Consider the following 16,061-nt stretch of genomic DNA (forward strand, 5'->3'; position numbering starts at 1 on the left):
TGTTTTAGGGCAGTTCGCCACAAGTTTGTGTTTTGCTCAGATTTTCGATGTTGCATATGTACTTCAAATGCTGCAAACACATTGTTTTGCTGCATTTTTTTTTAAATGTTGCAAATCTTTTTTTACATAGTTTTATAACTTCTTCCTTTTTTTTTTTTGCCCAACCACTTTTTCTATAATATTTTTTTTCGAAATGTTGTGAAACTATTTTAACAACTGTAACATCTTCCTCGAAAAAAATAAGTTGCATAACAACCTATTTGTTGCATTACTACTCCACAAGGCAGCAAGACCTTTTTTTCCAGTTTTTCTTGTAACATACTTCTAATATATAAACATACATTTGATCATACCAGAATCAAAGAACTATGATGCAAATTCTGCTCATCCAAACAGAAATATAAATACATATGATCATACTGTACCATAATCCTGCAACGTGCATTGGCAATCACATAAACAATTTGAGGGAAGGGGCAGATGGCATTTTATGTAATAAAAGAAAGATTTATTCTGATGGCACATTGCAAAATGTTTCCCGGTAGATGTATTTTGTTTGATCTCACAGATGGTGTCAATAGTCAGTTTTACAATATGACTGCTTTTCTAAGGTATAATCCCGGTTTGACAACAAGATTAAATCTACGCAAACTAGCAAATAAAATAAACAAAACACTTGATGCTGATAGAGGTGCTAACATTTACATAAGGGAGCCCTCACCACAGGTACTGCCAAGTTTCCATCTATCTTATTTGTTTACGCAAGACCGAGACCTTACTTCCGATATATACCACTTCACTCACTTTTTGCTTGCTCAGCATTCTCATTGTTAGCTGACAATGTCGTAGATCCTTGCTGCACCATTTGCAATTGGATTTGCAACATCTGAAAGGAATCAACTTATGAATTATGTTGGCATTGGCCAGGGCTCATTACTTGACATTTAGGCAAACATACATATTTTGAGTAACTTTTAGATTAGTCTAGCAGCTATGACAAAGAATATTCGTCTGAAGCTGATAAACTATGACTGTCTCCAGCAACTCTATGGCCATAAGAAATGCACTGAAAACTGTTCATTGAGAATCAAGGGCATCTCAAGATAGTAATAATGAACATGAATAACATAATACAGAAAGAATTGAGCATTTTATCATTCCTACAGATAAACATGGCATGAAAACAATTACAGCTAGTCTGCTACGAGTCACCAACTTAGGGATAGTGATCAATAATTGACATAAACATGGATAGATTAGTGTAAAACATTTATTAGGTGCAACCGTAGAGATTACTTTTTGAAATATCATCACATCATAAATAATCCAAAAAAACAAGTGAAGGAACTGCTTAACTAATAATCCAATGTACTGTCAAATAAATAATTTACTTCATTTGGAATTGAACTCTTGAAAAAAGGGAAAAAAACTATAAGAGCATAAAAACTTTCTCCTTTAGAGTTCAAACTGGAAATCTGACACAGAAACCTATATTACTACGTTTTCAGAAAGTTCTGGAAAATTTCACAATGATTTGGTGCTTAAATAAAAGATGTTTGAATGTCTGCATTAATATACTCGATTGCAAATGTTTGCCGCAAATAATGCACGGTGCCCAGTGACATCCAGTGCAACGTACCAACCTTTGTGTGGAATCATGCAAACTCGTATAGGCCATTTGATGCTAATAGAATGGTGACAGCTCTCACTAACAATTTACAAACATGTGCATGCCATTGAGAAATATGTCTATCTAGCTCAGACCATTTTCATATGGCACACTTGCTAGGCCCATCACAGATACCGTAGTAAGATTAAATCAAGTTGTGTTAGGAGAAAGATGATTATTACCTCTATCTGACTCCTTATAGCGTTTTGGTAGGCCATTTGCAGTGATTTTTCAAGGTCTCTGTTGCTTGCTGTTGAGATAACAGGGCCATGTGAAATAAAAGGTTGAGATGCCGAGGGATCAGGGGTGTTCTGCTGGTCTTCCTGTGATTGATTGGAAGTACTTGCTTCTCCTGATTGTGAAGTACTTGGTGTAGCATGTAGAGGTCCTGAATACCTGATGATTTACACCAAAAAAAAAAAACCTGATGATTGAATAAAGAGGTACTTCACATTATAGTATCAGAATGTATGGCACTAGATACCATTGTTTCATAGTCCGTCTGTAAAATAATGTAAACAGTCAAACACATGGACTAACCCAATCTCCAGTACCCAAGATCTAACAAAAAATGGCTAACCACCTAGTCCTGGCAGAGTTATAATAAATTAACCTTACATAAACAAATCGCATACCGGCTCTGAAAAAGGAAAATTAAGTTTATCTTGAAAACAATAACCACAAGTCATATTGGACAAGTGGAGCATAAAGAGCAATTTTGGTTTTCGTCCAAGTGTTGTATCCCGTTCATCTTGTTCCTTTCATATTCACTATTTGGGCCAAGATGTCAAATAAAGATGAAAAAACCTAGACGGATGGAAGGCTTAGTATGAAAACTAAAATTATCCCATAGAGCATATGGTTAGTAAGGAAAATTAACAAGCGGTACATTTTTTATCCAGCAAACTCAACCACCATCAACTTAGCACAGGAAAAGCTAAACAAGATCTCAAAAATGGAAAAGCTAAACAAACTGCAAACTCATAAATATATTATCGGCTAACAATGTGGTAGCTTTGCAAATGAGATGCATATAAAAATTCCAAAAGTTGCACAACTGATGATCCGCAAAATAATATCAGAGTCAGAATTTTGTACTATTACAGAGGGGTAGCAAGGATGGTGAAAAAATATACCTATTCAATGTGTTCGTTGGAGGGTAAGCAAAAGATCTTCCATATAAAGAAGCAGCTGAAGCAGCAGCCTCAAGTTTTGCTTGGCGCCTGTTCACATTCTCACTTGGTGGTCCACCTGAACCTGGAGCGCCAGTGCCTGCAGCTGTTTAGACCAACACTGAATTAGGAATCACATATGAAACTGCTTGCCTAATGTAGCACTAAATGATACAAATGGTTAAGTACAAAAATGCAAAGCAAAAAGTCAGAATAACAGAGGAAGCTCACCAAACTGAACTCCCGGTTGAGCTCCATGTTGTCGAGTTGATGCAGCACGTCCATTGTCCGGGGGGATAATGGGGGCTCTACATGTGGGGCAAGTATGTTGGCGTTCTAACCATGACCTCAAACAATGCACATGGAACAAGTGCCCACAAAGCAGCTTCTTTGCTGTAGTCATCTCTTCACGGCAAATTATACATGTAGCGTCACTCCTGAATACACAAATATATCTAATCACAAACAAGATCCATCGCTGAATGAACAGAAACAGTACCAATGAAATTAAACTCACGCATCGAGCTCATCAGCTGTAGCATCTGGAAAGCGTTCATTCATATTGGAAGTTATCTTTCTGTAGCGTACATAATCTGAAACACGAATTCTGAAGTTGCGGAAGGTCTCGTACAGCTCACGGATTAAGTGAAGTGGCACACCATAGTTCCTGAACGGTATAAGAGATCAGCCACTGAATTGCACACTATATTATTAGCTTATTATTCATAAGGGGAAATATCATCTTCAGAGAACTTACAGGAATATAGCTATGAAGAAGAGCATATATAAAGACAAGTGCACAAGGTCACTAATAAGCTCCAAATAAAAGGTATACACTGCCTTTTTCTCCCATTGACCTTCCATTAGCATGTCACTGACATAGAATACATACTTCACGAATGTCGATACTGTCGATGTTGCTAGTATCATATACCTGAAAAACATGATTTGCACATATCTGAGCTACTACGAATTTCAGCATCTCGAAACAACAATTACAAAGTTATCCGCAGACATGCTTGAAAAGAAATAACCAATAAGGAAAAATTACATATGGTAAGTCTTACTGCAGTTTAAACAATTCAGACCTAATGTTTTGCACCACTTTCACTTATTGCTTACTTTAACAGATAATTTAGCAAGTTCCTGGACTCATATCCTCAAATGTTACAACCATAACGTAAATGAATTGGGTTTCGGATTGAGGTGGTAAGCATACTAGAAAAAACTATCCTTGTCTTGGTGGAAGAATCAAGTGAAATGATTAACTGAGCACTCAGGTACAAACCTAGGTATGCAAAATAAAACTCAAAGAAAAACGACAACTTGATTCAGTGAAGTTTTTCATAGTAGCAAATGCCACTTATTTTACGGGACCACCGGAGACCTAATCCTAGTGAGCAAACTACAATTAATTAAGGCATGAATTGTCCAAGATGTTAAAAGCAACATTGGCGCGTCCAAGCAAGACATAAACATGACAAGCTTAAAATGGAACATCTAAACTGTTTGCCCAGGATTCTAGAATGGACTTCAAAAGGGAGTGGAACAGCGCGACCTCCACGTGGGGAGGTCATAAAGATACGATGTGGGAAATTGACTGAGTATCTAGTAACATAACGTGCTACCAGTGCATCCTCAAGTATATATATACCTAGAAATATCAGTACAATATCCATGCTTTTTCATATACCTAGAAATATCAGTACAACATCCGTGCTTTTTTTGTCGGTTAGTCAAATAACGTCTACATTTGTGTTTCAAATAATGATGCATAAATGTCTATTTCCATGGAGCAGAACCTTTTCATCTCATAGAACAATGCATAATTTAACACAAACTTCCACCCTTGGAACTAATAGGTATCTAACAAGAGAATATTTTAAGGATTGATGTTCGAATTGAACTGGATATGGTGGGTGCTGTTCGAAAAGTTTGTATAATAAAGAAGGATTTGAGAGAGCTTACTCGAAGGAGAAGAAGATTGCAACAGACGCCTCTCGCTTCTTTATGAGTGACATCAAGGAGCTGGAGAGGAAGATGCAGTCGACGGCAAGCAGGAAGACCATGAAGGAGACAATCCTTATGTGCGAGAGGATGGGCACGGAGGGCGTGGTCTCAATGTAGTCGACCCTCTTCTGCGCGAGCCAATGCAGCGCCTTGACGAGGAGCAGGGCGGCGACCATGGCCAGGAAGGAGACGGAGAAGTCCTGGCGAAATATGGTGACCGCGAAGAGGATCTCGACGACCTCCCGCCAGGACTGCTCGTTGAGGCGCTCGACCTCGGCCTCGCGGAGCGTGCCGAGGAAGATGCGCTTGACGATCTGCCAGGCGACGCACATGGCGACGAGGCCCGTGTTGAGGAGCAGCACGAAGCAGATCTTGGAGGAGGAGAGGTAGACCATCGCCGGGTAGAACTGCTCCCTGCTGCTGAACGCGTAGTACACCGCCGACGTCGTCGCCAGCAGGCTGAACGCCGCGTACGTCTGTAGCCGTATCATCTTCCCCCGCCGCCCGGCGGCGATTCACCCACCACCAACAGGGACGGATCTGGATGGCGCAGCCAAAATTAGTGGAGTTCACTTCGGGTTTAAGCAATCGCCATTGGATGACTCGAAGAGCTCGTACCTCAACAATCAATGTCCGAAATTACGGACGGGGCGGAGACACCAAGGAGGCGGTGAGGTAGAACGGAGGCGGCGATGGCGGCGACGCGATAGACAGGCGGAGGGGTGACAAGTCGGCGGTGGCGCTAAGCTACGGCAGCCCTAGGGCACCGCGGTGGTAGACTGGGTCGGATTGGACATTGGGTAGGTCGATGGGTCAGGACTCTGGACAGGAAGAGGAGGCTGTGGAGAAGAAGGGCATTTCGACCAGGGATTGAGATTAAAAATTTGCCATAAAAATGTTAGGAAAGCTAGGGATTTTATGCAAAATTATTTTAGAACTTTATGTGAAATTGCCTATAAAATTGAAATACATGATTCTTTAAAAGTTTTATTTAATTCTCCTCCCTTCGATTCATATTAATTGACTCAATTTTGTCTAAATACAGATGTATCTAGTTAACAAACGCATCTACATACATCCATAGATAAAGTTAAATCAATTAATTTGAATCAGAGAAAGTACATATTTTGGTATATCTGGTTGTACTAATATTGGTACGACCAGAATGTTCAGCTGTTATTTGGTTGACTCCCAAGAAATTGACTAGACGATTTGGTAAGTTTTTTTGGTTGGGCTAGATATTAAGAAATACTAAAATTCATCTAGTTAGGACATCTCACAGTGATTTGGCGCCTTAAACCGTTGGATCTGCTCATCCAGCGCGCCATATTCAACACGGTATTCCGTAGGCCAACCTGGACGCCCTACCATTAAATTAAATGGGCTGACTATTTGTGAAACTTTTTAAATGGGCCAACGAACCACGCACGCGAGGGATGTCATGATGTGTTTCTTCTCTCTCGTCTATTTGGGTAGGTGATACGTCTCCAACGTATCTATAATTTCTGATGTTCCATGCTAATTTTATGACAATACATACATGTTTTGCTCACACTTTATAATGATTTCATGCATTTTCCGGAACTAACCTATTAACAAGATGTCGAAGTGCCAGTTCCTGTTTTCTGTTGTTTTTGGTTCCAGAAAGGCTGTTCGGGCAATATTCTCGGAATTCGACGAAACAAAGACCAAATATCTTATTTTCCCCGGAAGGTTCCAGAGCACCGAAGGAGAGTCGGAGGCGGGCAGTAGGGGGCCCACACCATATGGCGGCGCGGGTGGCCCCCTGGCCGCGCCAGCCTATGGGGAGGGGGCCCCGTGGCCCCTCCGACTCTGCCTCTTCGCCTATAAAGTCCCTCGCGACCTAAAACCTCGATACCAATTGACGAAACTCCAAAAAGACTCCAGGGACGCCGCCGCCATTGCGAAACTCCATTTCGGGGGACAGAATCTCTGTTCCGGCACGCCGCCGGGACGGGGAAGTGCCCCCGGAAGCCTTCTCCATCGACGCCACCGCCTCCATCATGCTCCGTGAGTAGTTCTCCCATGGACTACGGGTTCTAGCTGTAGCTAGTTGGTACTCTCTCTCCCATGTACTTCAATACAATGATCTCATGAGCTGCCTTACATGATTGAGATCCATCTGATGTAATCGATGTTGTGTTTGTTGGGATCCGATGGATTGTTACATTATGATTAGTCTATCTATATAAGTTTGTGAAGTTATTGTTGCTGCAATCTTGTTGTGTTTAATGCTTGTCACTAGTGCACGAGTGGCATGATCTTAAATTTAAGCTCTATAATTATTGCTTAGATTGTATCTACAAGTTGTTTGCACATGTCTATGTCCGGAACCCGAGGCCCAGTGACAAAGAATCGGGATAACCGGAGGGGAAGGCGTAGGTATGAGGATCACATGTTTTCACCAAGTGTTAATGCTTTGCTCCGGTGCTCTATTAAAAGGAGTACCTTAATTACCAGAGATTCCCTAGAGGCAGCCACCGGCTGGTAGGACAAAAGATGTTATGCAAGTTTCTCATTGCGAGCACGTATGACTATATATGGAAAATATGCCTACATAATTAATAATCTTGATGTTCTGTCTTAATGCTATTTCAATCCTATCAATTGCCCAACTGTAATTTGTTCGCCCAACACTTGTTACTTGTTATTTGAGAGTTACCACTAGTGTAGATAGCTGGGAACCCCGGTCCATCTCTTATCATCATATACTCGTTCTATATGTCATTGGAAGTAGTATCAACTATTTTCTGGTGCCATTGCCTCTGTATTCTTTATATCACTGATGTGTTCTTGTTACTATTGCTTTCATATTCTTGTTGCTTTCACATCATCCCTGTTACTAGTGCTTTTCAGTGCAGTGAATTGACAACTCGGTTGTTAAGGCTTATAAGTATTCTTTACCTCCTTGTGTCGAATCAATAAATTTGGGTTTTACTTCCCTCGAAGACATTGCGATCCCCTATACTTGTGGGTTATCAAGACTATTTTAAAGCGCCGAATTCTGGAAGGCATAGCTCTACTCATAAGTTCACCTGGGAAGTACACTCTACCTCTCTCTCTGTTTTTATTTTATTTTGTTTTGCTTAGTTTACTTTTGTCTAGTTTATTTGTGCTTAGTTTATTTCTGTCTAGTATTATTTTGCTTAGTTTACTTTTGTCTAGTTTGTTTTTGTCTAGTTTTATTTTTCTTATATACCTAAAAATCTATAAAATTTTGAAAAACCGAAAAATTAAAGACTGTTGTTATGGGAGAACCCACAACCTACTTGGAGCTTATTGAAATATATATGAATTATAGAGAATCAAGAACGGGTAAAGTCATGAGTGTTGTGATAGAAAAATTGAATACAATTGCTAAAATCTTGCTTAAACGCCATGATATAAACTGTTTTTCTCAACAGGATACTAAACATCTTAAATTCCAATGTGGCTTTAGTGAGGAAGTTCTAATTAAGAACTGTAATTGGAATAGCTATATTCATTTTGGGTTCGAAGAGGTAGAACAATTTGTCATATTTATGGGAGCCTCTCAGATAGAATCCTTCATGTCTAAAAATTATGAAACTTGTGTTGTTTGTAAGGACCTTAAAGATTATGTCTCTTCTATCCTTAATTTTTGCATAGAAAGTTACAGTGATAATCCTTATATCATTGATTATAAAGAGAGACTCATTAATGCACAAGAATGCACTCACAATTTGCAGGAACCTGTGAAAGAAGAAATTGATGAACCTGAAAGCTCATTGGATGAAAAAGAGGAGGAGAGTGATGAACAAAAGGAGGAAGAATGGATTAGCTACCCATGCCAACCTTCTAATGAGAGTAACTCTTTATCTCTTACACTATTTGATTGTCCTCCATGCTTACCAAAAGAGGATGAATATTATGTTCCGGTGGATTCTCTTGAAATATTCCCTATGAGTAAAACTTGTGAGAATAATTATGCTACTGTTATCTATGATAATCCATGCTATTTTGATAAATCTTATGATAATGTTTTGTTTGTGCCTGATGTCGAAATGCATGGTACTAAAGAGTTTTGCTTAGCAAATGTTTATGATAAGGCTCTAGATGATGGTTCTATGTTACTTGATAATATTAATTGTACTACTAATGAAAAAGGGATTGGAGAGGTCTTGACTTTATCTAGAAGTCCCATATCTTTTGAGATTGATCAACCATCTTGTTATATTATTGATAAAGTGGGTTTGAAAGTTTTAATCCCATTATTTTTGAGCTTGATAAAAATTATGTGATTGTAGATCATGAAAAGCATGCTGTATGTGATAGTTATATTGTTGAGTTTGTTCATGATGCTACTGGAAATTGTTATGAGAGAGGAAAATATGGTTGTAGAAATTTTCATAGTACTAAAACACCTCTCTATATGCTGAAAATTTTGAAGTTATTATTGTTTTATCTTGCTATGCTTGTCACTTGGTTCTTCATAAATTTATTTGTGTACAAGATTCCTATGCATAAGAAGTGGGTTAGACTTAAATGTGTTTTGAACTTGCTTTTTGATGCTCTCTTTTGCTTCAACTCTCATCCTTATGTGAGCATCATTAAAATTGTTGAGCCCATCTTAATGGCTATAAAGAAAGCACTTCTTGGGAGATAACCCATGTCTTTATTTTGCTACTGTTTTGTTGTGTCTTGGAAGTTGTTACTACTGTAGCAACCTCTTCTTATCTTTATTTTATTGCATTGTTGTGCCAAGTAAAGTCTCTAATAGGAAGTTGATACTAGATTTGGATTTCTGCGCAGAAACAGATTTCTATCTGTCACGAATTTGAGTAGGTCTCTCTGTAGGAAACTCAGAAAAAACTGCCAATTTACATGTGTGTTCCTCAGATATGTACGCAACTTTCATTAGTTTTGAGTTTTCTAATTTGAGCAACGGAAGTACCTCTTAAAAATTCGTCTTTACTGGCTGTTCTGTTTTGACAAATTCTGTCTCTGTTTTTTTTTTGCATTTTCTCTTGTGGACTTTAAGTAAGGCTTTCTAGCCGTGGAGAGCTGTAGCTAATGTTTTATTGAGTTCTTGCAATGTGTCACTACAGGAATAAAGTGGATTAAAGTTTTTTGAGTACTAACCCCTCTAATGAAGTTTATGAGAAGTTTGGTGTGGCAGAAGTTTTCAAGGGTCAAGAGAGGAGGATGATATATGATCAAGAAGAGTGCAAAGTCTAAGCTTGGGGATGCCCCCGCGGTTCATCCCTGCATATTTCAAGAAGACTCAAGCGTCTAAGCTTGGGGATGCCCAAGGCATCCCCTTCTTCATCAACAACTTATCAGGTCACTTCAAGTGAAACTATGTTTTTATTCAGTCACATCTTATGTGCTTTGCTTGGAGCGTCTGTGTGTTTTTATTTTTGTTTGTGTTTGAATAAATTCGGATCCTAGCAATCCTTGTGTGGGAGAGAGACACGCTCCGCTTTTTCATATGAACACTGGTGTTCTTCGTTTTATTTTTAATGTTCATGGCGGAGTTGAAAACCGTTGCACTTATTGATATTTGGTTGGAAAAAGAAAATGCTTCATATTGTCTTGAATAATTTGATACTTGGCAATTGTTTTGAGCTCTCAAGTAGATCATGTTTAAGCTCATGCACCATGTAGTTTAAACCTATTAGTGGAGAACTCCGTAGAGCTTGCTGAAATTTGGTTTGCATGATTGGTCTCTCTAAGGTCTAGATATTTTCTGGTAAAAGTGTTTGAGCAACAAGGAAGACAGTGTAGAGTCTTATAATGCTTGCAATATGTTCTTATGTAAGTTTTCTTTGTCTTAGGTTCATACTTGTGTTTGCTTCAAACAACCTTGCTAGCCAAAGCCTTGTACTGAGAGGAAATGCTTCTCGTGCATCCAAAACGTTGAGCCAAAACCTATGCCATTTGTGTCCACCATATCTACCTACTATGTGGTATTTTCTGCCATTCCAAGTAAATACTTCATGTGCTACCTTTAAACAATTCAAAAGCTATTATCTCTTATTTGTGTCAATGTTTTATAGCTCATGAGGAAGTATGTGGTGTTTTATCTTTCGATCTTGTCATTTACTTCGGACAGACTTTCACCAATGGACTAGTGGCATATACATCCGCTTATCCAATAATTTTGCAAAAAGAGCTGGCAATGGGGTTCCCAGCCCCAATTAATTACAACTTTCACTAATAATTCTCTTCACGTGTTTTGCCCTGATCTATCAGTAAGCAACTTAATTTTGCAAATAGACACTCCTCCATGGTATGTGAATGTTGGAAGGCACCCGAGGATTCGGTTAGCCATGGCTTGTGTAAGCAAAAGGTTGGGAGGAGTGTCATCCATAAATAATGAAACTAAAATACATGTGTAAACAAAAGAGAAGAGGGATGATCTACCTTGCTGGTAGAGATAACGTCCTTCATGGGAGCCGCTCTTGAAAGTCTGGTTGATAAGGTAGTTAGAGTACCCATTACCATTCGTTGACAACAACAAACACCTCTCAAAACTTTACTTTTATGCTCTCTATATGATTTCAAAACTTAAAAAGCTCTAGCACATGATTTAATCCCTGCTTCCCTCTGCGAAGGGCCTTTCTTTTACTTTATGTTGAGTCAGTTTACCTACTTCTTTTCATCTTAGAAGCAAACACTTGTGTCAACTATGCATTGATTCTTACATGCTTGCTTATTGCACTTATTATATCACTTTGTGTTGACAAATATCCATGAGGTATGCATGTTGAAGTTGAAAGCAATTGCTGAAACTTAAATCTTCCTTTGTGTTGCTTCAAACCTCTTATTAAGAATTTATTGCTTTATGAGTTAACTCTTATGCAAGACTTTTTGACGCTTGTCTTGAAAGTACTATTCATGAAAAGTTTTGCTATATGTTATCTATTTGTTAGCAAACGATAGATCGTTGCCTTGAGTCACTTCGTTCATCTCATATGCTTTACAATAGTATGATCAAGATTATGTAAGTAGCATGTCACTACAGAAATTATTCTTTTTTATCGTTTACCTACTCGAGGGCGAGTAGGAACTAAGCTTGGGGATGCTTGATACGTCTCCAACGTATCTATAATTTCTGATGTTCCATGCTAGTTTTATGACAATACCTACATGTTTTGCTCACACTTTATAATGATTTCATGCATTTTCCGGAACTAACCTATTAACAAGATGCTGAAGTGCCAGTTCCTGTTTTCTGTTGTTTTTGGTTCCAGAAAGGTTGTTCGGGCAATATTCTCGGAATTCGACGAAACAAAGACCAAATATCTTATTTTCCCCGGAAGGTTCCAGAGCACCGAAGGAGAGTCGGAGGCGGGCAGCAGGGGGCCCACACCATATGGCGGCGCGGGTGCCCCCCTAGCCGCGCCAGCCTATGGGGAGGGGGCCCCGTGGCCCCTCCGACTCCGCCTCTTCGCCTATAAAGTCCCTCGCGACCTAAAACCTCGATACCAATTGACGAAACTCCAGAAAGACTCCAGGGGCGCCGCCGCCATCGCGAAACTCCGTTTCGGGGGACAAAATCTCTGTTCCGGCACGCCGCCGGGACGGGGAAGTGCCCCCGGAAGCCTTCTCCATCGACGCCACCGCCTCCATCATGCTCCGTGAGTAGTTCCCCCATGGACTACGGGTTCTAGCTGTAGCTAGTTGGTACTCTCTCTCCCATGTACTTCAATACAATGATCTCATGAGCTGTCTTACATGATTGAGATCCATCTGATGTAATCGGTGTTGTGTTTGTTGGGATCCGATGGATTGTTACATTATGATTAGTCTATCTATATAAGTTTGTGAAGTTATTGTTGCTGCAATCTTGTTGTGTTTAATGCTTGTCACTAGTGCACGAGTGGCATGATCTTAGATTTAAGCTCTATAATTATTGCTTAGATTGTATCTACAAGTTGTTTGCACATGTCTATGTCTGGAACCCGAGGCCCCAGAGTGACAAAGAATCGGGATAAGCTGGAGGGGAAGGCGTAGGTATGAGGATCACATGTTTTCACCAAGTGTTAATGCTTTGCTCAGGTGCTCTATTAAAAGGAGTACCTTAATTACGATAGATTCCCTAGAGGCCTTGCCACCACTGGTAGGACAAAAGATGTTATGCAAGTTTCTCATTGCGAGCACGTATGACTATATATGGAAAACATGCCTACATAATTAATAATCTTGATGTTCTGTCTTAATGCTATTTCAATCCTATCAATTGCCCAACTGTAATTTGTTCGCCCAACACTTGTTACTTGTTATTTGAGAGTTACCACTAGTGTAGATAGCTGGGAACCCTGGTCCATCTCTTGTCATCATATACTCGTTCTATATGTCATTGGAAGTAGTATCAACTATTTCTGGTGCCATTGCCTCTGTGTTACTGTTACTGCTGCTGTGTTACTGTTACTATTGCTCTCATATTACTGCTGCTTTCACATCATCCCTGTTACTAGTGCTTTTTCAGGTGCAACTGAATTGACAACTCAGTTGTTAAGACTTATAAGTATTCTTTATCTCCCCTTGTGTCGAATCAATAAATTTGGGTTTTACTTCTCTCGAAGACTGTTGCGATCCCCTATACTTGTGGGTTATCAGTAGGCAGAGCAGTGGCTGGGGGAGCTAGCGAGGCCATGGTGTCGTCGCCGCCATTTATTCGTGCGATCATTTATTTGTGCAATTGACTATGTCGTCATCTATTTACTTTTCGCCCAGTTGTGTTTCTTGCATGTTGAGCTTCTCTCTTCAGTTTCTTACATAAGCTGAGAATAATAATGTCCATTTGTCCCTCTCGTATCGGTATCGACCTCTAATCGATCCCCATGTCCTTCGCTCACGATTGTCTGGAGGAGTGAGGGTGGTGGTTGGTAAGTTGTATCCTTGCATAGGCGCCACAACTAGAAGAGGTAAGGACCGGTCTAAAGATGGAAGTGAATGTCAGCAGCCACTGTTAGATGGAGGTGACCATCTAGTCTACGTTGGGGAGCCGATAGAATAATCTGCCTTCTCAAGTCTGTCATATTTAATAGTTCAATCTACGTGACTGCCTGCCAATTGAGATTGGAGTTAATATAAAAGGTGTTGATCTATTCTTTTCTCTATCTTGGATCACTTTATTTCAAGAAATACGGATGGCAAGAGTGACAATCATATATATGGAATTATTACAAAATAACTCACCCACTATTTACATATAAAACATATTACAAACTAAGTGAAGCTATTTTTTACAATAAAATAAGTGGACCTTATTTTGTTGTGAAGCACAATGTCTCCATAATTATTGAACAACTACATCGAACACTAAATTTGTACACCATCTCCAACAAATCAATCGAAAAGAAGTCTCATCTCAGTTTGGAGATCTCGGAAACAAATAATGGATGGGACACCTTCTCCAAATCTCGCATGATTAATCTGTGGCCAACAATGCTAATTGTGTATGAATGTTTGCAAAAAAATTGGATGCAAAGAAATCTTGTATTCAATTCTAAAATCAGTAGATTAAGCAATTGTAATATGAGATTACTAAACAAAATACTTGTAGGGAACATATCATTAAAATTCAGAGCACTGACCTCAGCTTCTTGAACATGTTCTTCTTGGATAAACAATATAACAACATATCTATTGACCACCATGCCGGAATATGCTAGGAAAAAAAGTAAACAGTAAGCAACAAAGGAAGAACGTGCTTCATAGCAAATGCTGAAGTAAACAATGGAAAGAAAAATGCATAGATTAAATGTCGCAGCATAAATGGGAAAGTCGATAATTCTTCATACCTCTCCAAATGGGCGGGTTGCAGTAGACAAAAAAAGTTATCTACAAATGGAAAATTAAGATCAGTTATTACAGTGAGCATCTTTATGTCGAACTTATTATCTGGAATATTTATTTGTCCACCTCGTTGAATCATGCATCAGTGAATTGACATTCTTACTTGTGTGTTGCAAACATAAATAACAGTTAATATAGTAAAATATATAAGATGCACATATATCAAATTCTGATGATTCTATATCTATCAGGAACTCTGGAAGGGCATATCAATTGATTGCCTGAAATTTTAGCTCTCATGTAATAACTTATCGGGAAGAGCACTTGTACACTAACCTGTTGGAAGGAGCAGATTGCGAATGTGTATACCAATATCTGTCAAAAACAGCTTATTTGAAAATTCAGAGGAAATGAAGGGCACCTCAATGAGTATAACGCAAGATAACCGACAACAATAGTAGTGACATGGATAACTTAACTGAAGGAGATAAAATTAAGGCTACACCAAGATAACCGGCAACAATAGTAGTGACGTGGATAACTTAACTGGAGGAAGTAAAATTAAGGCTACACCGCCCAAATATGCAATAAAAGAGGCAACACTGATGCGTATAACACACATGTTCTGCTTGTCAGTTTTGGCACACACTTTGTAGGCATCATGCCATTACACGTTAGTACATTGCTGAAAATTTATGAGAAAAACATATACACACATTAGAAATCAAATATTGAGAAAATTAAGATATGTATTGTGTAACATGTAATTTATAACCGAGAGAGAGAGAGACGATTGTTGGAGAGCTCATAACATGTTTTTTTTCCTCAGCTTGATCCATCAAGTCCATGGGAAGCAAGCAGAGTCGATAGCCTAAACCGGAGAATTTCGGAGAAGTGCAATGATGTCTACGCACGCTTCTATTCCAGTAGACATTGTTGCGCCTCCAAGAGCAGAGGTTTGTAGAACAGCAGAAAGTTTCCATTAAGTGAATCACCCAAGGTTTATCGAACTCAGGGAGGTAGAGGTCAGAGATATTCCTCTCAAGCAACCCTGCAATTAAGATACAAGAAGTCTCTTGTGGCCCCAACACACCTAATACACTTGTCAGATGTATATGTGCACTAGTTCGGCGAAGAGATAGTGAAATACAAGTATAATGGATGATTGTAAGTAGTAATTGCAATCTGAAATAAATGGCAGCAAGCAAACATGTAACAGAACTTGTTGAAAACGGTGTTTCAATGCTTAGAAACAAGGCCTAGGGATCATACTTTCACTAGTGGACACTCTCAACATTGATCACATAACTGAGTAAATAAATGCTACTTTCTACACTCTCTTGTTGGATAACAAACACCATTCATTGTGTAGGGCTACAAAAGCACACCTCAAGCCGGAGTAAACAAGCTCCACAACATCCGGA

At 39.2% G+C, this 16,061-nt stretch overlaps 1 protein-coding gene across 2 annotated transcripts; it reads right to left on the reverse strand.

The window, feature by feature from the left end:
• Nucleotides 1–486: 486 nt before the first annotated feature.
• Nucleotides 487–5,715, reverse strand: LOC127342407 (ERAD-associated E3 ubiquitin-protein ligase HRD1). 2 transcript variants are annotated; one of them, XM_051368355.2, is made up of 8 exons: nucleotides 5,470–5,715; nucleotides 4,810–5,391; nucleotides 3,599–3,775; nucleotides 3,359–3,508; nucleotides 3,073–3,278; nucleotides 2,806–2,941; nucleotides 1,852–2,065; nucleotides 487–886 (listed from the first exon to the last, which is right to left on the reverse strand). In XM_051368355.2, the coding sequence occupies exons 2-8, from the start codon at nucleotides 5,340–5,342 to the stop codon at nucleotides 797–799; spliced, it is 1,506 nt and encodes a 501-aa protein (XP_051224315.1). In that variant the 5' UTR covers nucleotides 5,343–5,391; nucleotides 5,470–5,715; the 3' UTR covers nucleotides 487–796. The 2 variants fall into 2 exon arrangements, with proteins under 2 accessions (XP_051224315.1, XP_051224314.1); XM_051368354.2 differs by having other exon boundaries at nucleotides 2,806–2,947; nucleotides 5,470–5,714.
• Nucleotides 5,716–16,061: the final 10,346 nt, after the last annotated feature.

This window comes from Lolium perenne, chromosome 3 (assembly GCF_019359855.2).
Source record: "Lolium perenne isolate Kyuss_39 chromosome 3, Kyuss_2.0, whole genome shotgun sequence".
Classification (NCBI taxonomy): Eukaryota; Viridiplantae; Streptophyta; class Magnoliopsida; order Poales; family Poaceae; genus Lolium; species Lolium perenne.